Below are 23,797 nucleotides of genomic sequence, written 5' to 3'. Positions count from 1 at the left end.
ACAGACAAAAGTGGAAGAGGCTTAACCCGTAAAATGACCTGTCGTAAGGCAGAATACCATACTATTACTACTTATGATTTTAATGTGTCGATGAGAGTAAGTAAATAAAAATAATTGAACTGTTTACAGTATTCGTAGAAATTTAACATCACTATGAACAACTACAATTAAAAACAATGTTGAGATTCATATCCATAGACATATCTTGCGCAATAGATTAGACTTGGTAATCTAGGGACACAAAAACCTCAACGGCAAGCAACATTTCAATGTAAATTGAAGAGTTGGTACGTAGATGTATATGTAATATTGAGCTCATCACTTCCCCCTCTCCAGAGTTCTGAGGATGATTCTGGATGACAAGTGAGGGTATATCATTGATGTTTTTCAGAGCAGCAAATGAACTTACCTATAACTTGATTTTACTGTTATTTCTCTTTTGTAATCTTTCGTTTAGAACCTCCGCTTTTTAATTCCTCTCCATTTTAATGGCGATTAATGTGCTTTTACAGCGGTACGCAGCGATAGGTATACTTCCGTTACTTTACTGGTATTAGCTTGAAATGACGGGTACAATACTGTGTAATGCGCTACGATGATGGCATTTGTTTATCTTTTAAATTTCCCGCGAAAACGCCTTCGATGACGTTATGACGTCACGAGTCAGTAATCAGTTTGTCAGGCGCTATGGAAGTTAAGATAATCTTGTAAGTTACCCATAGTATCGAGTCAACGAATGTTACTTGAAAATAGTTTTCCCTAGCTTCAGCAGCTCCAGAAATCGGGGTTCCGCGTTATGTAACTTATTTCAGAGTCCTAAAATTCCATTATTATGCATCCAAAAGTCTTAGCGATTTTGCCAACGTAAATATCACGCGTTTGATTGGGCGAAAAAATAAATTTTACGAGAGGGGCAGAGGTTTATGACGTGAATCTTATCTGCTGTCCATTGAAAAATTCAGGTGAATAATTAAAAGATGCAGAGGTAATTACTTCGTGTGGGCTTGGTTTTAAATTTTTGTGGCGCGGCCCCTATGCAGGTTAGCCTGCGGCCTGCCTGTCAAGATTTTCTCGGAGTCCATCAGTTATTTGGCTGTCGGTATGGACAACATAACTTTGTCTCCCCTTGATAGTTAAGTTACTCCAAACGCTTTCGCACGAGTGAGTAATCTCTCCCTCAGCAGACCTGATATTTGAGACTAGTTCATCTCCAATGCCTTATACCCTGTCCTTTCAATAAAAACCTGAGAGATCTCACTGCTGCCAATTTCTGATTTTAGGCAGCTGTCGGAACCGCATATGACGTAAGCTCCTCTCTTATTAGGAACTGTTTAACTCTGGTACGTTTTTTGCCAAAGTTTCCACAATTTTTCGTTGATACATCTGCCCACATACTAGGCAAGCCAGCGTGTGTTGCCTGACGGAAGTTACCATCTACCACTACTAGTCATTTCCTTCCCTCTTAGATTCGCAAACAAAGCAAGAGAAAAACGACTGTTTATGTGCCTCCGTATGAACTTAAATTTATCTTCGTGATCCTAACGCGAAATGGACGTTTGCGGCAGTAGAACCGTTCTGCAGTCAGCTTCAAACACCGGTTCTCAAAATTTTCTCGGTGGTGCTCCGCAAAGAGAACGCCGTATTCCCTCCAGGGATTCCCATTTGAGTTCACGCAGCATCTCCAAATACTCCCGTTTTGATCGAACCTAGCGGTAACAAATCTAGCAGCCCGCCTCTGAACTGCTTCGATACCTTACTTAATCCGACCGGGTGAAGATCCGAAACACTCGAGCAGTACTCAAAAATGGGTCGCAGTAGTGTTCTGTGCACCATTTCCTTCATAGACTAGTTAATTTCCTAAAACTCTCCCAATAAATCGAAGTCAACTATTTATTTGCCTTCTCTACTGCGTCCTTAAATGCTCTTTCCATTTCAAACAGCTTTGCAATGTTAGGCCTAGATATTTAATCAATGTGACTGTGTCAAGCAGCACAACACGAGCACTGTATTCGAACATTACAGGATTGTTCTTCCTATGCATCTGCATTAACTTAAATTTTTCTACCTTTAGAGCAAGCTGCCATTCATCGCACCAACTAGAAATTCTGTCTGTCACCTTGTATCCTCACACTCAACGACGACACCTTCCAGCACACGACGGCATCGTCAGCAAACAGTCGCAGATTGTTGTTCACCGTGTCCGTCAGATCATTGATGTACATAGAGAATAAGAGCGGATCTGTCACATTTCCCTGCGGTACTCCTAACGAAAATGCTGTATATTATTAATACTCGCCTTCGGAAACAACATAATGGGTTCTATTACTTAAAAAAAAATCTACGAACCACTCGCATATCTGGGAAACTATTGTGTATTTTCGTACCTTCGTTGAGTATACAGTGGGGCACTATGTGAAATGCTCAACCGGAAATCTAACAATATGGAAACTGCGTGTTGACCTTCATCCATGTTTCGCAGGATATTATGCGAGAAAAGGACAAGCTGAGTTTCCCACGAGTGAAAACCTATGTTCTGAACCGTAGGTAGCACTTCTTGGGATTGACAAGTTTTATAGCTACAGTCATTCATACAGGACTGAGAAACACGCAATTTTACAGAAGAAAACTTTTTTTTGCTCCACGCCGTTAGCTACAGTAATGGTCCACATTCAGTGACTAATGCTCCCCTTACTATTTCGGAGTACCGTATGGAGAAATTCTAGCCACTACCTATGTTCTCACAGGAACGCTAAATCTACGACCAAGACGTTACACTCGACTTGAAACCAGATTCTGCGACCTATGATTAATATCTTGTTTCTCGTCGAAATACCTCGACAAAGACAGCTCATTTCAAGTGTCACTGGCTAGTACCTAGTATGACCTCTTGTCCGAGGCAACAGAAATCCCTTTTTTTCCGAAGTTTGCAAGTGGTTGCAATAGATACCCCCCTCTGTCGGTTGGAACTGCTTCTTCAAAAAATTGCGACAGGACGCCATCTTGTCATTCCCCAACAGTTTCAGGTAGCACTTCATAGTTGTTAAGAGGGATGGGAACAGCACACACAGATGTCACTGACGCGCCATCGTGTTGGCTGGCAACTCGCAAAGGAGTCGCTTCTGGAAACAGACATGGTCAAGGCGGTCTTGCAGAATTTTGAGTTTCACCCTTTGGAAATCACCGTTACCTGAAAATGAAAATACGCTCTTCTAATATGTCAAATCGTATTTGCAAATGGATATGTTTCAGTACGTGTGGCCGTAGTGGGTTAATTCACGATGCGTTTCAAAATGATGCTGAAAAACTTCAAGGTATTCGCCCACCGTCAGTTCGATCACCTGCCTCAAAAGTACGAGTGTGTGCTGAAGAGTAATACTTCCGAATTTTTAATGTGAATATTTATTTCTCAACATAGTCACCCTGGTGACGAACACATTTCCCCAAACGAGAAACCAGTTTATTAACCCTAGGACTCACTCTGGGGTCATAGGTGACCCCAATCATCTTTACTATGGATAAAATAATATTTCTATTTCTTGTAAAAATCCAGAATTTTATGACTTTTACCACACGGTATTGTAGTTCTTTCACAAAAATTTTTAGAGCGCTTGACGCAACATTTAAATCAATAATTAACAAAAACTACTGTTGGGGTCAATTATGACCCCAGATAGATTATATGTAACATTCATAGAATGTATAGATTATCAACTATCAATCTCTTTCTTAGGTATTTTGAGTTGGTAACACTGACTTCAGGTGTTATTCAGGTGTTACTCAGAACTAACCTCAAACTGGAAGTTCGTTTGTACGTTTGTTGTATGTTTGTTGTTGCAGTGTAATTTCAGCATGGATGGAATACGTTTTGCTCCTGGCTATAGTGTAGAACAAGCTATGGAAGACTTATTTCGTAGCAGTAGTGATTCAGAAGGTAGTGACGCCGGAGATGATGGAACAGACACACAGGTAGACCAAAGTGATGAAATTTGTTTACATGAAGTAGAAGAAAATGATATTCTTGCTGAAAATGATGACAGTGGAGAAGATGGCAGTACTGGTAAGCAGGGGTCGGGATATTGCATGGAGTACAAAAGAACCATCAATTCGTAGGTTTCCAATCCGCAACATACAACGATTTTCAGCAGGTGTTGCTAGTACAGTTAGTGTTAGCTCAGCTGTTGACTGTTTCAGGCAGTTTATTACTAATGAATTGCTGGATATAATAGTTCAGTTCACAAATCAACGAGGAAATGAATTGAAAGTGTCTGGAAAATTAGTTGACTGGCGTGATACAGACAGATGCGAGCTTCTTTCATTTTTAGGCTTGCTGATTCTATATGGCGTACAGAAGAGCCGGGGGAAACCTATTGACGAATTTTGAGACTCTGAATATGGCGCTTCTCTATTCCGTGCTACTATGTCGAAGAGGCGATATCAGAACATTCTGCGTTCACTTCGTTTTGACGACCGCATCACAAGACTTGAAAGGAAAGAGAGGACTGGAAATAAGGCGGAAGCTGTACAGGAAATATTTGATTTGTTTGCCGTGCAATGTCAAACATCATTTATACCTTCCAGCAACATTACTGTTGATGAACATCTTTGCGTGTAGAGGGGTCGGTGCAGTTTCAAGGTCTACATTCCTTCAAAGCCAGGAAAGTATGGCATCAAGATATGGTGCGCAGTAGACTGTGAACATGGTTATCTGACAAATCTTCAAATGTACACTGGAAGGAGTGGTGATGTGAGAGAAGTGAATCAAGGCAAGAGATTTAGTGCGTCATCTGGCTGGCAGTGGTAGGAATATTACCACTGACAATTTTTTCACGAGCTATGACCTTGGCCAAGAATTGTTGAAAATGAAGTTGACACTTGTAGGTACTCTACGTTCTACAAGAAAAGAAGTCCCAAAAGAGTTTTTTTGCCTTCGAAAACTAGGGAAGAATGCACTACCAGATTTGCATACAGTGGTAACACCCTATTAGTTTCGTATGTTCCAAAAAGAAATAAGGCTCTGCTACTCCTGTCAACACAACAACAATCATTTGAAGTGCCCAAAGAAAACAACTTGAAACGAAAACCAGAAGTAGTGTTGTAATACAACTCAACAAAATCAGGTGTTGATACGCTAGATCAAATGAGCTCTTACTATTCTGTGAAAAAGGGTACAAAACGTTGGCCATTAGCAGTATTTTATGATCTTGTCGATCTAGCTGCACTCAATGCCTACAGACTCTTCTGTGTTGCTGTTGAAAAAACAGAGAGACGTCTTTTTCTAGTGAAGTTGGCCAAAGAAATGGCAAAGCCCCAAGTGGAACGTCGTTTGAGTTTACCACAAGCAAGGAACAAGGATATTATTAGCAGTATCAAACGGTGTGGATTTGATGATCTGTTAGACAATGGACATCCACACGTAATACCCGACAATCAGAAGAGAAAGCGAGGCAGATGCTCCATTTGCCCCAGATAAAAGGACACAAAATACAGTTCAACATGCAAGAAGTGTAACAAATTTGTTTGCAAGGAACATTCTGAAATAGTTACTACTTGCAAAATATGTGCAGATGACTATGGTACGGATTCCGGTTAGAATTATGTTTCCTGTTGAGTTGTTCATCACATTTTCTGTAAATTTGAAGCCATTGTGAAACATTTATGAGTGAAACAAATTATGACTTAGAGTAATATTGTAACTTCTGATATGTAATTACTCTGCCATATGTAATTTAATTCTACTATGTACATACCTGTTAAAAAAGCTGTGAAATGTGTCTAAATAATAAATAAAATGTAAACAAACAGTATTAAACGACAGTACGTTGTTCTCTGAATGATTAGTACACACAGTCAATTATGTATTGATTGGGGTCATGTATGACCCCAGATGGAGTACTAGAGAAATTTTAGCAGAGTGAGTCCTAGGGTTAATACCGTAACTGTAGAATCTTTGACTTTTTTGCCAGAGTCACAGCCTCACCTCTGCTTGCACCATTTCATCACTGTCAAAGTGAAATCGTAGAATGCGTTCTCAAAGTTTTGGAAATAAATGAAAATCAAATGGGGCCAAGTCAGGATTGTAAGGATGATGATCGATGACAGTGAACCGAAGACACCAGATTGTTGCAGATGTTGCAGCGCTTGTGTATAATCCGGCATTGTCATGCTGAAGAAGAGGGTTCTCCATTTGTGGACGAACTCTTAGAATTCGAAACTCGGTTACAGCATGCTGTTTCTCACGCATCGACATAGTTCGTTATACCGCCATGTTAACGCGCTACAATTCGGAGGCCTCTTGCAGAAAAGGGCTGCAAATATGCAGATATGAAAAATAAAAATGTAGAATGTTAATAACGTTTGTATTACTTAAAAGTCTTTGAGTTTTCACATAAAAAATTCGGAGCCATTATTTTTCAGCACGCTCTCGTAGCTGGACTTCTTGCCAGGACATTCGAAGTTCGAACACCATCTTTAATTTTTCTTCTCCTTTTAGCATTAGCATGAATAATAGCACTTATTTCTTCAAACTACTGTTTTTCCGAGCACAGTAGGAATGACGAAATCTTCAAACGTGTATTGTTACTTATGAATCTCGAATTAATTGCCGCATTGCCAAGTGACGACGATAACTGTAACTTGGGCTGTGGCGGCACACTAGTAAGGTCGATCCCATATTTTAACCCCTCTGTAACATCGTTGGATGAGGTTTCAGAGTTTGAATTCCGTTTCGTAACTTGTTTCTCCAGGCACAGTATGAATTTTGAAACTCGCTTTATATTCCCTTAGCCGATATTACATGGAACATGAGATTGACCGCAAGTGACTCCATTTCATGTCAGGGCGAGAAAATAAATTTTACTGAAAGTTTACAGTTAAGGACTGAGAAATAGACTTCAAAATGATTATAAGCTAACTAGTTCACAGTACCATTCATTTATGACATTAATGCATAACAGCTGAATTTAAGAACGGCGTAGCCGGCCGCGGTGGCCGAGCGGTTCCAGGCGCTTCAGTCCGGAACCGCGCGGCTGCTACGGTCGCAGGTTCGAATCCTTCCTCGCGCATGCATGTGTGTGATGTCCTTAGGTTGGTTAGGTTTAAGTAGTTCTAAGTCTAGGGGACTGATGACCTCAGATGTTAAGTCCCATAGTGCTCAGAGCCATTTGAACCATTTAAGAACGGCGTACGAATGCCCAGAGCGATGTGACATGAAACGATCATATCAGCTCTGTTGTAGGCAAAGAAAGAATCAGCTTCGAATTAATAGAAGCTCTCAGAAAACGATAACAACTTAGAAAGCATTTCCTAGTTTTTTTACTGGAATACGTTTCAGTATGACGTTTTAGGAAAGACTACAAGGGTGGTCATCGCTTTGTTCAACACATTACACCTTATTTCCGAAACAGTGAACAGACTAAATTTCTAAGACATTTAAAGAAAGGTAAGTCCTTTTTGCGTTGCCTTTTCACATTCCTTTTCCGTTCATGAAAACACAAGTACGTACGTCGACGATGGAATCTTTGGAATTCCCCTCTTCCCTCATAATAAGTATACTATCGGTGATACGTCTTACTGATTTCTTTGGAATACCATACGCAGTACTACCGCAAAGCCAGTAGTGGCTTCCTTTATTCGATTGCACGCAGCGCGCAGGCGCCCAGCTCTTGCTGGCATTGGACCAAGCGAGCGGGCAAGACACTGTAGCACGCTCGCAATTAACGTCAGGACGTAACGCACTTCCGCGCTCTTAAGTAAAACGTAAAAACACTCTTTTATATTCTCATATTGACATGAAACCGGTTACGGTACGTGTCGTGCAGTCACTGCGTCTGAAAGAGCTTTTTATTTTTGCGCTTGCGGTTGCATTTTTTTAATTTTTTAATTTTATTTTCTTTTCTTTTTTTTCCCCCCTCAGGTAACTGTATACCGTCCACGACATCGCTATCAGACGCAGGTATTTTGATTGTATTTGTGTCCTGTTGACAGACGGAATGTGGGAATCATAAATCTTTGCATATGTCTCTGTGCGACAATGATGATAACTTCATACGAGGACTATGGATAGTAATGGCTTAAATTCTTTACAGAAACAAGAACCTCACAACTATTAAAGGAAAGTAACAGGTCTCTTCAATGCCATCTATCCAGAACTCTCTCTCTCTCTCTCTCTGTCTGTGTGTGTGTGTGTGTGTGTGTGTGTGTGTGTGTGTGGCGCGGGGGGGGGGGGGGGGGGAGTCCAGTGTACTAGAGGACGTTATCAGTACGAAGAGTGGCCAAATTTGCTGATACAGCTCCTAGTCGAACTTGTCACTGCACGGCGGATTCGGAAGACCACAGCACGCCGCGTACTGTCGACGGTATTTCGTGCGTTATTCCTGATCAAATGTATGGAACTCCTATCTACTTGTCATTTTGAATATGGGATTGTTCGTTGACTGTAAAGATTTTCAACGTTCCACAGAGAGGTAAATAAACGGAATGACTATGAAATTGTGGTTGGTGGATGCGATAAACACGGAGGGGAAAAAATGGGGTGGCGAGAAAGACTGCGGTGACTTCGGTCCGATTACACATCTAAGTAATGGAAAAAGTGGGAAGAAAATGAATAACGCTCTTCATATCATTCAGTATTCTCGAAATATCTTTTGCGATCTGTCCTAGAGGGCGTTTCCATTTTCGGCAACTAACTTGCGGAAGATGCGTTTTGACTGAGGTTTCTACAGGTCTGTCTTTGAAAGTACTTCAGGAGCAACAGATGCGAAGGAACTCCTGCACTTTACGAACTTACTGCATGATCCCCAGCAGACGTTCAAATCACTCACCTTTATTCGAGACAAGATATCCTCGCTTTATTAAATACACTCGAGCTTTAATACTGTCAGTTCTCGTAGGTTAAACTGCCGACTCATGTCGCCGATTGGTCATTTCGTGTAAGCACCTTCACTCATTTAGAAACTTTGTAAAACATATTTATAAAGCATTTTTCTTTTGTAAGAATTATTTCGAACTCTTGTTAAGAGGTCTGTAGATACTTGCAAAAAGTGAGGAAAGTAAACTCACGAACAGCGCTCGGAGCAATTGGAATCCTATAAAAGATAGTTGAAAATTACTGACACGGACATAAGCCTTAACGTATGCGTGTTGGTAGGTCCATAGCATCAATAGTTTTTCGATTTGCGGGGAACGTTAAACGAGGAATTCAAGCTTACAGTTAAGGAAAGAGTAAACTGTGGTTTAGCAGGCTGTCTGGCAAATAAAAGCAGATAGTAGAAGTGTGTCAGTAGTTCATTAGATCGTCAGGTACATATGATGGTAGATTTTAATTTTCGTCATCCATTTGGTTAACTTTTTTTGTGCTGGAATGTCCACGGGATAAACTTCACAAGAAGATTTCTCGTGTGGAAGGAAAAATGTTTTCTGCCTTAAGTTAGGTTGTTCCAATCTGTCTTAATAGGTTCTAATTACGTTTACATCGTAGTAATTGAATAACAGATTTTCTGGTTTCTTTAGATCAGTGCTGCAATTACATGTTTGAATTATTCCCCTTTGTAAAAGACTGCAACTGATGTTTCAGAATATGGGCATAAAGGACGAATTCCATCAAAAGGCTATACTGGTGTGTATCGATGAACTGTGCCGGTCGCAAGAACAGGAACCTACTGTGGCCGAAGAAGAGCGTGGTGGTACTCCTCACAGACTGCGGGAACACAGCTTCTCTAGCCTGGAACGCTGTGACAAATGCAATCGATACCTTCGTGGGCTGGTGCACCAGGGTCTCCTGTGCCAGGACTGTGGATTTGTTGCTCATCGCACATGCCGAGCCACTGGATTGGGCTCGTGTCTATCCGCTTCACCCGCATCGTCTTCTGCATCAAGACCTCGCTTCTGTTCATTGTTCGGTGTGCCTCTTTGTGTTTCTGAACGACCTGGTCCCCCTGCAGTCGTCGTGAAATGTGTCGATGAACTAGAACGCCGAGCGCGCCTCGTCTACAATTTGGACCTGTACAAAATGTACCGTTCATCACCCAGTGCTGATAGGGTTGCTGAACTACGACAAAAGATTGATGACGGTAATATATTACTCCTGTTTTGAGATAATTTCAGGCATTTTTACTAGAATGTTAGGTGTATTGAAAGAGTGAAATTTTGTTTTCTTTTATGTACTGAAGGAATAATTAAGTGTACAAGTAATATGGGAATTATTTCCTCTTTTGTGACTATAAAAAGTCTTATTTGGACCAGACTCATTTCATTTTATAAAGTGTCTTCAGTAGTCAGTTTTTTGGTTCCTACATTATTCTTAACTGCAATGTGTATAGAATAATTCATGGGAATAATGTGAGAGCCAAAAACCAACCACTGGGATACATAAAGCAAAAAATGTGTAACCCCCCCCCCCCCCCCCCCGGGGGCCCACAGTCCATTTTGTGGGTACATGTGTGGCTTGCATGGGGCTCCGAGCTATTGCAGCCTCCTTCCTTTTTCCAGACTGCATTACTGTCCCTGTTCCTCTCCTTCCCTGTCCTTGCTCCTTTCTCCCTGCCCCCTCCTTTCCCTCTTGGTGGACTTCTTTATATAGACCTGGCTATCCTCCCAGCTTTGTTTTGGTATGTGCTATTGTTTAGTTTGCTGTTTCCATCTCCTTTTCGGCTTTTTTGGTACCCTTGGGGTTTGACTGCCATTTCCAATGTTTTCTGTTCAGTATGATTCGTTTGGGGATGAACTCCGAGCCGAGTTTCCACGGTGCCGGCTCGTCCCCCCCTCCCCCTCCCCTCCCTTCCATTTACCCCTTGCACCCTGGCCCCCTTCCTGGTAGGTCACCAGGACAGTAGCCAGTCCGTGTGGTGGAGCTGTTAAGTACCCATTTGGCTGAGCCCCCTGACAACACACAAGGATCACACTGCTAGTACCTGAGCTGTTAACACCTCGTGTATGCCAAGAAGTCAGTGCTCATCACTTTGGGGCATCAGAATTCCCAGCAATGGCCACTTTGCCAGACGGCCCTTGTTCTGGCTAGGTGGCGCCCATTGGGCGAGCCCCTGGTCGGAGTGGGTGGTACTAAGGCGGACGCCTTGCACATGAAGAGAAAAAAGCTTCAACATCCTGGCCATTATGCAGCCGTCTCTAAGAGTGATAGAAGACATGACACTCCTTTTTCTGATTCTTCAGCCTTCCCCTCCCTGGCCACCCCCTGGGAAGAGGTTTGAGCTCGCCAGCTTGGGTTGAAACCTTTCCCTCAGAGCCTGGTTTGTACCAGGACAGATGGCAAAAGTTTGGCCATGACCAAGCCTTTGTTATTCATGGAGACAATTTAAGATAAGTATGGCAAAGTGGAATCCATGAGTAAAATGTGGTCTGGTTCTTTGCTCATAAAGACATCTTCTGCTGCCCAGTCTGAAGCCCTGCGTGCCTGTGACCATCTCGGTGACATCCCAGTCTCTGTCACACTCAGCAAATCTTTGAACTCGGTACAGGGCATCATTTTCCATTGGAATCTTCTTCTCCAAACTGACGAGGAGCTCCGTGCAAACCTCGAGTGGCAAGGAGTCCGATTTATCCGCTGTGTACAGCAAGGCTCTAAAAACAATCGCACCGATACAGGTGCCTTTATCCTGGCCTTTGAGGAGGTACCCTCCCAGAGAAAGTAAAGGTGATGGTGTATCAGTGTGATGTAAAATCTTATATTCTGCCACCGATGAGATGCTTTAAATGCTTACGGTTTGGACGCATGTCTTCCCGCTGCGCCAATGATCCCCTCCGCGGTGACTGTGGGTGCCTCCTCCATGAAGGGAGTGCCTGTGCTCCCCCACCTGTGTGCATAGATTGTAATGCGTAGCATTCTCCACGCTTGCCAGCATGCCCGGTGTTTGTGAAAGAACAACGGATTCAAGAGTACAAGACCTTAGATTGACTTGCCTACACCGAGGCTTGTCGAAAGTATGACTGGCTCCATCCCGCGCCTATAGCTTCTACTTTTGCTTCAGTTACATCCATTCCCCCTCCTACCCCTACCCCTTCCTCTTCCCATCCCCGCCCTATTTGCCCCGAACCTTCCAACTCAACCTCACTCTCCCACTCCCGTTCCCCCTCCCCATCAGTACCCATACCCACCCCTTCAGTGCCCATACCCACCACTTCAGGTGCTGTTCCCCCTTCCCCACCAGAGAAGCGGTCCCCTTCTTCAGCAGCCACTGGTACTGGAGTTCCCTCCCAGGACTCCTCTCCCTGGCACCCCCCCTGAAAGGCGATCTGCAGCTCCACATTGGCTGCGTGATCCGTGGCCAGTGGACGCCAAGATTGCAAGGTGTAATTCCATGCCTAACCTCGCTGAAGTCTGCTCTTCTCTTTGTTCACAAGAGAAGAAACAGAAACACAAGAACAAGGGCAAGGCCTCTCCGGTACTTCCTGAGGTGCTGCCTCCCCTCCTCCAGCCAATGAACAGAGTCTGACCCTACCTATGTGGACATTACCCCATCCTTATCAGTGACAGATGGTGACTCGGTGGCGTGAGTGGCTCCAGTCCATTCGCTTCCCATTTGGACTCCAGCTTGAGAATCCACCAGTGGAATTGTAATGGCTATTTGTGTCACCCCCCCCCCCCCCCCTTGTTTCCTCCCACTCTGCTGCTTGCATTGCTCTCCAGGAGACCCATTTTGTCAATTCGTACTCACCCACCCTTTCTGGGTTCCACGCTTTCTGTCGAAACTGAATTGGCCCCTTGCGGGCTTCTTGTGGTGTTTGCACCTTGGTCCACAAGGACACTGTTAGTAAATGGGTTCCCCTCTATACCACTCTGGAAGCAATTGCTGTCAGGGCCCATCTGGTCACTCCAATCATAATCTGTAATCTCTACCTCCCGCCTGACAGGCCACCCACATCCCGTGGCCTAATCACTCTTCTTCAACAACTCCCTTCTCCCTTCCTGCTTCTAGGGGACTTAAATGCCCACAGCCCTCTTTGGGGTAGTCACACGACTACTGCCCTGGGCAGGACAGTTGAAGCTGTTCTGGCAGGGTTTGATCTCTGTCTTCTAAATACCATTGCTTCCACACACTTTAGTGTGGCACACGGCACTTTCTCTGCCATTGACCTCTCCATCTGCAGTCCCAGTCTTCTTCCCTCCATTCAGTGGGGTGTCCATGATGACTTATATGACAACGATCATTACCCAATTGTTTTGACCTTCCTTCAGTATATCTCGCCCTGTCACCCTCCCAGGTGGGCCTTCTCTAAAGCTGTTTGGGTTCCTTCTCCTCTGCTACCATCCCTCCTGTCCTACCATACAGTAGTATTGATGAGTCTGCACAGACTTTGACTGCCACCATTCTTTCCACAGCTGTTTCATCCATCCCTTTTTCCTCGGGTTCGCCCCGTCGGAAATTGCTGTGGCCATGAAAGACTGCTGCCGTGCTGTTCAATGCTTCAAGCGGCACCCTTCTACTGCTCACCTTCTGGTCTTTAAATGGCCCCGTTACCTCATCAAATTTCAGAAATGGATTTGCTGGGAATGATATGTGGCTACCATAGGACCACACACACCCCCTCTTCACAAGTCTGGGTGAAACTCAGACGAATTTTTGGCCATTGTCTTCCCACCAACATCGCAGGAATTTCTGCGCGTGGTGTTGTCCTTACCCATCCGGACTTTGTCGCAGAGCATTTCGCTCAACACTTTGCCCAAGCATCTGCATCTACTCACTATCTGCCCATGTTCCTCCTCCTGAAAGAGTGCTCAGGGCGACTACCTTTTTCTTTCGTTTCTCACTGCTTGGAGCCTTATAATGCCCCATTTAGCAAGTGGGAATTCGCCAGTGCCCTCGCCCTTTGTCCCGACACGGCTCCTGGACCAGATTGGATACACAACCAAATGCTCAAACACTTATCGGTGGCTGGCCACCATTGTATACTGACCCTTTTCAACTGTCTGGCGTGAGGGGGTCTTTCCTATCCGGTGGCAGGAAAGCATTGATATTCCGGTGTTAAAGCCTGGGAAGCCCCCTCTTCAGTTGGATAGCTATTGTCCAATTAGCCTTACCAACACCCTCTGCAAGCTCCTTGAATGCCTGGTGACTCAAGGTGGTTTTCGCTGTGGCCACCCTACAGCGGATAACTTTGTCTACCTGGAGTCTGCTATCCGGTCAGCTTTTGCCCCTCAGCAACACTTTGTTGCAGTCTTCTTTGACCTGCATAAAGCCTACGACACCACCTGGCACCACCACATCCTCACCACCCTTCACAAATGGGGCCTTCATCGCGCTCTACCTGTTTTTATCTTTCCGGGTCCAAGCTGGTTCCTCGTACAGCACTTCTCATCAGCAAGAAAATGGGATCCCATGGGTTCCCTGCTGAGCGTCCCTCTCTTTCTCATCGCCATTAATGGACTGGTGGCAGCTGCTGGGCCAAAAGTGTGCCACTCTTTGTATGCTGATGATTTTTTATATCTATGTTGCTTCCTCTGTCATGGGCGCTGCAGAATGGCGTCTACAGGGGCAATCTATCGGGCGCAATCTTGGGCTCTCTCCCATGGCTTTCAGTTTTCGGTGGCAAGTCATGTGTCATGCATTTCTGCCTTCACCGTACAGTCCACCCCATCCAGACCTGTTCCTCGATGGCCAATCCCTCGAGGTGGTGGGCACCCATCGCTTCTTGGGTCTGGTCGTTGATGCCCAGTTGACATGGCTCCCTCATCTTTGCCAGCTGAGGAGGATGTGCTGGTTACATCTCAGTGTTCTTAGATGTCTGTGCAATACCAACAGGGGTGTAGACTGCTCTATTCTCCTGTGATTGTACAAAGCGCTGGTCCAGTCTTGTTTAGACTACGGGAGTCCTGTGTATGGTTCTGTGTCACCTTCGATATTGCAGATACTAGACCCCATCCACCATTGTGGGGTATGACTTGCGACTGTTGCCTTCTGGACTAACCATGTGATTAGCCCTCTCACAGAGGCGGGGATTCCACCGCTGCGAGTCTTGCACCAACAACAATTGATACCTCATGCGCTCCACATTTGCTGCACCTCAAAGCACCCTAATTATGGTCTCCTTTATCCAGACACGGAGATCAACCTCCCGTGGCGGCGGCCACGATGTGGGCTTACCATAGCTGCCCACATTCAGTCGCTCTTTTCTGAACTCCAGCACTACCCTTTACTGCCTCTTTTCTCTGCTCACGCATGTACCCCTCCGTGGTGCGTCTCTCGGCCACAGCTCTGTCTTGATCTCTCCATCAATTCAAAGGACTCTGTTCCTCCGGAGGCCCTTCGCCACAAATTCTACTGCCTCCTCAGTTCATTCCAGGGTTCAGAAGTGATTTATACTGATGGCTCCATGGTTGCTGGTCACACTGGTTATGCTTACACCTATGCGAGACACATGGAACTTTATTCCTTGCCAGATTTCTGTGGTGTTTTTACTACAGAATTTGTAGCCATATTGCACACACTGGACCACGTCTGCTTCTGCTCAGGAATGTCCTTCACTATCTGTAGTGACTCCTTGAGCAGTTTGCTATCGGCCAGTGCTTCCCTCGCCACACATTGGTCATAGCTATCTAGGACTCCCTTTCTCTCCTTGATCAATGTCGATGCCTAGTGGTTTTCATTTGTATCCCAGGCCATGTCTGGATCCCTGGCAATGAACTTGCCGATCGACTGGCTAAATTGGCTACTAACCATTGACATTCCGGAAAGAGACCTTCACTTGACATTATGTCATCAGGTTTTCGGACTTTGGAATGCAGAATGGCACACTCTTTCTTCGCTGAACAAGTACAGGGTGATAAAGGATTCTACAACTATGTGGCAGTGCTCCTTATGAGCCTCTCGTAAAGCCTCTGTTGTCCTTTGCTGGCTATGCATCGGCCATACTTGGCTGACTCATGGTTATCTCCTCCATCGTGCATCGTGAGGGGACCCCTCCCCCCCCCCCCCAACCCCTCTCTGTTTTAGATCAATGTTGACCGTGGTTCACCTCTTACTGGACTGTCCCGACTTAGATGCCCTGCAACAGATTTTTAGCTTTCCTGAATCGCTACCCCTGACAATGGCTCAGCGGCTGAACTAGTTTTACGTTTTCTTTGTGATGGAGGTTTTTATTGCTTTATTTAAGGATGGGACCTTCCACCTTATCAGTGGGTGGAGGGGATGGCAGGCCGTCTTGCTCCCCCCTTTGCCCCGATTGGACTGGCTTCAACTGGGCTTGGTGGTTCACCCCCACCCTCTGCCTTCCCACTCCTTTATTTATGGAGTCTGTTTTATCTTGAGTGTCTATCTTGTCTACCTGTGCTTCTTCCTTCATGCCCTTGTGATTAGTCACTTTCTTTCTGTCCTCTCTTCTTCCACCTTCTTCCTTCCTTCTCTGTCAATAATTTGTAATTTTATGGCCTTTATAGTTCCCTCTTAGTGTGAGGTTTTGTTGGTTTTAGTTATTCCAAGGTGGGAGGGACTGATGACCACGTAGTTTGGTCCCTTCTCCAATCCAACTAACCAATGTGTAGTACAAATAAAATTTTTTACTCTCGCAAAAGACTGCCGAACTCCCATATTACTTGTAAAATTGTGACTACACAAAAGAAAAAGAAATAAAAACACAACATGAGTAATTAAGTGATATTGCCTTCCTTTGTATACCAGTCTAAATGTAATTTTACTCATGACAATGTGTTCAGAATTCTCCCACGTGTGGCTTTCAGTGTGTTTTGCCTCTTTTTTTTGTGCACAGAAAACTTTAAGTTTACTTATTATCACACACACACACACACACACACACACACACACACACACACACACACACACACACACACAAAAAAAATGGTAAAATGTAGTTCTTAAATGTTATGTTCTGGACTTCATTTCAGAAGGCATTATTCTTTTCTCCAGATATCCATGGTGTGGATTGGTCATCGTATGAACCAAACTGTATTGCAAGCATCTTGAAAAAGTTTCTTAGAGAACTTCCAGATCCAATTATACCTGTCCAGTGGTATGACAGATTTCTGGAAGCATCCCGTAAGTACTTTATCTAAAATCTGATGTCCAGTTGAGCAACATGTTCATTATCAGATGTGCATAAGCATGTTTATTATACATTAATTCATTCCAAATAGGAATACTCAATGTGACAGTGTTACTGTTGAACGTCAGCATGGTTACATAAGTATATCTGGTCTTGGTTCCACATTGGTGGAGCAAAAATTATGCAAGTGCATATTTGCTATAACCGTGCAGGCTACATTCAGATCAGAATCCTATTAATTGCTGTAATTAGATTTCACACAAGTTAAAATCCTGACATTTCTGTTTCAGCTAATTTTATGAAACACAAAAAGTAGGAAATGTTGTACTCTGGGCATCTAACTTTTTTGTTAGCTTCTTAGCAGATAATCATTTATGTGTTTTTGTAAGTGTTTGTCATGTTCACTGTAAATTTCTGCTTTTGTATCAACCCGACATTTGCAGAAGCCTTTAGCCATTATGGCTAAAATGATGATAATACACTTGTTTAAATGATGTATCAAACCTGTTGTAAAACACATTCTGTAACATTGACTAAATTGTGCGTTTGACCAAATTTGAGGGGAAAATTGTGATGAGCATAACTTTCCAATTTAAAATTAGTTTAACAAATCACTTATTAGATTTTTGATTTGTATAATAATGTTTGTGTTATTAGAAATAATAGTAAATAATAGAGGATGTAAGTATCATGGTTTTAAATCAAGACCCAATTTTCATGTAGTAAAATCTTGGGAACTTCCCAGATTTTCTCTCTTCACCAATGACATAATAGATTAAGTGGACATCATTTGTGTAAATATCTCAGTTTGATCTTAAAAGTGTGCTGCACCTAACATAATTTATTATGCATAACATTAAGAATGAGTTTTGTAGATATAATGACATGAAAGTATACATTGTGATTTAAACAAATTGTCACATGTGATCTGAGGCTTTCCTAGCATATACACTGCTTTCTAGGTTCTTGGGTGTGTCGTATTCCTACAGGAGGTAGTATTTGTCAAAACTAGGAGTACAGCTCCTATGTTTAAACATCCAGAAACCCAATACCTGTTGAGATATGGGCCAATCTGTCACTTCAGTCCTATGTGTCTGTTACATACACTATAAGCAGTGCTGCATGTGGTTACCACACATTGTCACACACCCTTCAGTCCTTCTTCACACTGAATTGTGCAGTCTTTCAAATACACGTGGCTCCTTTTGAATAGTCAGATGCATTGATCACACATTGTCAGCGGACTGAACACACACCAGTGCCTTTAAATTTCCACATAGCCAGAAATCCAATGGATTCAGGTCTGGTGAATGGGGAGGCCACATTATTGTATCATCTTAACAAGCATCGCACATGAAATGTGACAGTGAGGTCCTGTCACGTGATCTGTGGAAAATTAGTAAACCACATTGGTTGTCTTTATTTAAGGGTAATGGTAATCAATAGCACTGGTAATTCATTGTGCAAAAATCAGTGCTATGCAGCACCTGTTAATCTGTTAGGTAAAATAGGTGGCCCTTCGAGCTGTCACTGACAATTCCTGCCCATACAATGATTCTGAAGTGATCCTGATCCCTCACCTCCAGGATTTGATCTGCTCACATGTGCTTATTATGGTAATTTACAATGCAACTCATGTGAATCCTGCCTCATCTGTAAATAAAATACGAGTAACAGATCTTCAATGGACTACACCTCAATAGGTATTGGTTTCTAGGCATATCATGAAAGGAACTTTTCTTCTAGTTTGGACCAGTACTACCTCGCACAGAAATAGACGACACCTTTTTTATGCCCTGGGATTGATTTGGAGCTCTCCTGTAGAATTGTGTATTATAAATGCAATAACTGTTTGATGTGCATTCAAATTTATAGTATTTTAGCAAATTATTTGGATTCAGAAAATCATTTGTCTTGTGAAGAAGGCCCAAATCTTGTACTGGAGATGATAGCAGGAAAAGAATATTTGTTGTAGATCTGTGTTTACTAAACTGTAAGAACAAGAACGAAATTCTTGGTGAATAAAGAATTTTTTGTAATGTGTTTTATTTTAACTGTCTGCTTACAGGAATCAGGAGTGATGAACAGTGTGCTGCAACTCTTTGTCACCTTGCAGCTGAACTACCAGAACATCACAAGGCAACTTTAAATTTCCTGATGGCACATTTCTGTAGACTCTGTCAAATGCAGCATGCAAGAGGATTCAGGGAGCCACCTACAGTGTTAATTCAGGTCTTGTGTCATATCTTCCTGCGTCCGCCGTGGGAAAGGATAATGTAATTAAAAAATTGCAGTTATACAATTATATGGCCTAGAGAAAAGGTTTTGTGTGTGTATATGTATTGTGTTAATTTTGATTACATTATTTACTCTTGTTATTTCAGACAAGTTGTTTACAACACAGAGTCTCATATACGTATTATGGAACTGTTACTGCTAAACGGGAAATGGGGGGAGAAACTGCCAGAATTTGCATCTGCACCAACACTCCCTCCAAGGAAGGTTTCAAGACCCCATCTTCCGGCTGTGGAACTGGAGACAGAGAAGGAGAAAACTGTCTCAGATTCTCCTCCAAGCCTCCAAGAAGCGGAATGGTACTGGGGTGATATTACAAGGTATGCAAGTGGTTGTTGCATGATAAAACTGGAGTTCATTTTGAATGTGTGCTACACTCTAGTGTAGATATTGTACAACTGTGCAGTTAACTCTTACATTAATATGTCAAAAATTATTTATTTCTTCAAAAGTTTTCGTCTTATTACTTTTATTTTTGGCCTACATTTTCCTTACTTTCTTCAGGGAGGAGGTGAATGAAATACTCAAGGATACACCCGATGGGACATTTCTTGTACGAAATGCATCCAGCAAAGGTGGTGAATACACTCTGACATTGCGGAAGGATGGTACGAGCAAGTTGATTAAAATCAGCCATCGAAATGGAAAATATGGTTTCTCAGAGCCTTTCAAATTTTCCTCTGTTGTGGAACTGGTTAATTTTTATCGGAATGTTTCTCTTGCTCAATATAATGCCACACTAGACATTAAGTTGCAGTATCCTGCCTCCAAATTCCAGCAGGTATTTGTTTCATGCTTTACTGATAAAGAAAAAAAAAAACATTAGCCTTTTGTCTGTTATTTTTTAGTGAAAAATAATTTGCTGATTGAAGGTTGCACTATGTTACAGGAAGACGAAATATCAAGTACAACTGATGTTCAGAAGGTGGCTCAGAAACTGAGGGAAATATACAGGGAATATTCTGTGACAACGAAAACATATGAAGTTCTTTCAGATGACTTCATTCGAACAAATCAGGAAATACAGTTAAAAGTACAAGCTCAGGAAGCATTTGCGGAAGCTATATCGATGTTTGAAGAACAGATTAAACTGCAAGAAAGATTCCAAAAAGAAGCGCAACCTCATGAAATTAAGTCTCTTCTTGCAAATTCCGAAATTTTAAAACAGAGATTAAAGTCACTCATAGAGAGTAAGAAACAACTCGATGATAATATGAAGCAACAAGTTGCTTATAGTCGCAGCTTGGATAGGGAGATGAATTCTCTGAAAGCTGAAATAATTCAGCTTCGTAGGCAGGAACAACGTCACTTGAAGTAAGTGAAATGAAGACCTGACTGTATATTGAGAAGATGTGAATGTGAAATAATTACTAAAGTGTGTAATTCTTGTTTTCTCAGGTGGCTAAATGCCCATGGAGTTAAGCCCCACCAGATAAAAAATATATTATCAGATGAAGCTGGAACATCGTCAGGACTAGGGCAGATCGAGATAGATGGTGATCTTGAGTCTCTGCCTCATCAAGATGAGAGTACCTGGCTTTTGCGTGACTGTTCACGTGATGATGCAGAGCAGCTGTTGAAAGGGCGGCCAGATGGAACGTTCCTTGTTCGGCCGAGCCGCACAGGGCAGTATGCCCTTTCCATAACGTAAGTCGGTTTTATTTGCCCATAAATGTAGCTTAAATTTATCTTTTATGTCATAACTGCCACTGAAGATAATCTGTCATTTTGCAGGTGCAAAGGCACAACAAATCACTGCATAATTTATAAGACTGAGCGTGGGTACGGATTTGCTGAACCGTACAACATTTACGAATCACTGAAACTATTGGTGCTCCATTATGCTCAGAACTCTTTAGAGGAGCACAATGATGCTCTGAAGACAACATTAGCCTACCCTGTGTTTGCCTCTGGACCCACTCAACCAAACCAGACGGCTTCGGAAAACAGCAGCTCGAGTTCTGGTTATGTATATTCACAGCCACGATGAGAATTCAGACTGTTCCATGACACTGCCGACTGTGATATGAACTATGTGCCAGAAAATATGTCAATGTACAAAAAGGAAAAAAGCCGTACATGCATCGGCAAATATAAATATGAAGAATTGTTGTTTTGTGTTACCAAAATAGGTGTGTGTGGAAGTGACTGACTGAAGAAGCATGATGTGTGTACTTGGTACTTTTAAAATGTCAGTTTCCAGAAGACAAAACAGGAAACATTGCTTTCAGTAATTACATGTGCTGTGTTTCTTGTGACTCCATTCTTTACCTTTGAGACTGATAAATGGACATTCCTGTGTACAGATTTTACTCTAGGATTGTACCGGACATTTATAGCCATACTTTGTGATGTTTTTGTACAAGATTAGTATTTTAAATATTTATTTACTATCGATTTGGGGTCTATTGAAGTAAGTGTATTTTGGCAGTGATCTTGTGAGTGATAACCAAAGAAATGTGTGTGTGCTATTGAAAATATTGGCAAGGACTTGCAGATTCTGTGTGTAAGAGTTGGCAAAATTTGATGAAAAATCTTTAGGCTTTGTCTCATATTTAAACACATTTCTGTATATCATGCTACCTTAACAGAAAAGAAATGTGTTTTATAGTTATTCTGTAAGAGTTTGTGTGTTGTGACTATTAACAGGAAACTGAAGAATGAAAAGAGTCAAATTCTGTATTTCCAGTTACGCGAAGTATGAAATTGGCTATGTGCTTTAAAGCTTTTATGAATGCTTTAAAGCTGTGCTCCATAAATCTGCCAGACCTCATTAAGATGTAATTTAAATTTGTGATGTCTTAGAACCAGAGCTTACTGTAATATATTCATCATCCATAACTCTCACTCTTATCACTGGTCATACTGAAACAAACATCACAATTGCTTTGTAAATGAAACTTGGTCAATAGAGTGAAATATTTTGTTCTACCATTTAAGAGTTTAGAGTGATTGGTGTCCACATTTTCTGCAACCTGAGTTGATCCTGCTCTATGTAAGTACAGGCCACTGCAATATAAGCATTTTTTCCAATTTTTGGCTGAGAGAGAAGAGATTATTATAAACTAATTGGTTCTAGCCAACATAGCCAGAGAAAACCAAGTAATGCTTTAAAACCATATGCTAATGGGTGAGCCAAAACTTTGGGATGATTCTATAATGCCCATAAACGACCTATAAAACCATGAAGATACTACATTAAGGATGGTGAATAAACTAGATTTCAGTTTGTTTTAGTATGAATGTGCAGAAATATCATTTGGTAAATCATAATTTGGTTGTTGCCAGATTGTACATTAAAGAACTTTGGTGCTTTTTTTTTTAAATGAAACCATAAAAATATCAGATGTTTCCAAATTATTAAAATCTTAATGTCAATATACGGTATTGTCCACTAAGTGTGAGATATTTGTTATTTTGTCTTCCTGTTGCACCCATTCACAATACTCACAATAATTATTGTAATTCTAATAATCTGATGAATTGTAAATGATTTATGTATACCTAAATTTGCATTCTTGCTGCACATCATCCACAGCTGGTCTCCATTCCAGTTCAGTATCTTTTAATTCTTCCATAAATTATAGTGGAATAGTTCGTCTAATCATTTATGCTTTATATTATACAATATTTTTCTTCCATTTCTTATATTTCCCATTCTGTTGGTGGTGCAAACAATTCAAGTTTTGCTGTTTTTGATGTCTCAACCAGATCACTAACTGTTCAGGCATTAGAATACCCACTACAGGAATGTTATTATGTTTCACAGTTCAATTAAACTAGCTGTGAAGAAATAACAACTGATGTTTGTTTTCTTTTATTTCTTCTACATATTACATGTACTAAATATTACATGTACTAAATATTACTGATATTTCACACTGCCTGAAAACATCTCCCCCCCTCCCCCACCAACCCCAGCTGTGCCTCTTTAGTACATAACAGAGAAAATAAAGTATAATAATAAATCGTACTATTATGTTGTCTGGCTGTCATATATGCTGTTACTCTACACTTATATTCAATCTAATGCCAGTCTGCAGAAACTGAGTTATATCCTACAAATTATACACTGACAAAGAACAGTAGGGGAAAAACGGGACAAATTTTGGTACAATGTTGATTTCAGTTTGGTACTGAGCAAAGTATGTTTTAGAGATAAAGTTTTGTGTGTTGGTATTTGTGTACTGGTACAATATTATCTTGTGATGACACTGACACCATTTACAATTGGCACATGAAGTATTTTCAAATTCAGTTGTCTCTCATAGCTGCAGTGTAAGAAAAATCTTAAAGAAGCACAGGTGTCGATTATAGTGTTCTTTATTATTTACACTAAAGGAATTTCAAGATAAAATAATGCAACCTATTGAAGAATGCACATATTTTTATCAATGAATCACCAGTATTCAAAGTTTCTAACCTTTAAATGGGCTCTCGGTAACTGTTGACTTCAGTCATTGCCATTTAATGCCATTTTACATTGTTTGTG

At 41.9% G+C, this 23,797-nt stretch overlaps 1 protein-coding gene across 1 annotated transcript in view; it reads left to right on the top strand.

Moving 5' to 3' along the window:
• LOC126470483 (phosphatidylinositol 3-kinase regulatory subunit alpha) overlaps positions 1 to 23,280 on the top strand; it is a 47,980-nt gene extending 24,700 nt beyond the window's left edge. The window contains exons 3-10 of the mRNA XM_050098353.1: positions 9,572 to 10,067; positions 16,875 to 17,003; positions 19,079 to 19,286; positions 19,395 to 19,625; positions 19,810 to 20,086; positions 20,195 to 20,619; positions 20,704 to 20,952; positions 21,040 to 23,280. Coding sequence (XP_049954310.1) covers positions 9,572 to 10,067; positions 16,875 to 17,003; positions 19,079 to 19,286; positions 19,395 to 19,625; positions 19,810 to 20,086; positions 20,195 to 20,619; positions 20,704 to 20,952; positions 21,040 to 21,295 — 2,271 coding nt within the window. The 3' untranslated portion in view covers positions 21,296 to 23,280. The remainder of the gene's footprint in view (positions 1 to 9,571; positions 10,068 to 16,874; positions 17,004 to 19,078; positions 19,287 to 19,394; positions 19,626 to 19,809; positions 20,087 to 20,194; positions 20,620 to 20,703; positions 20,953 to 21,039) is intronic.
• Positions 23,281 to 23,797: the final 517 nt, after the last annotated feature.

Source organism: Schistocerca serialis, chromosome 3 (genome assembly GCF_023864345.2).
Source record: "Schistocerca serialis cubense isolate TAMUIC-IGC-003099 chromosome 3, iqSchSeri2.2, whole genome shotgun sequence".
Lineage (NCBI taxonomy): Eukaryota > Metazoa > Arthropoda > Insecta > Orthoptera > Acrididae > Schistocerca > Schistocerca serialis.
The sequence above is the reverse complement of the archived record's forward strand: the minus strand, read 5'-3'. Positions and strand labels throughout refer to the sequence as shown.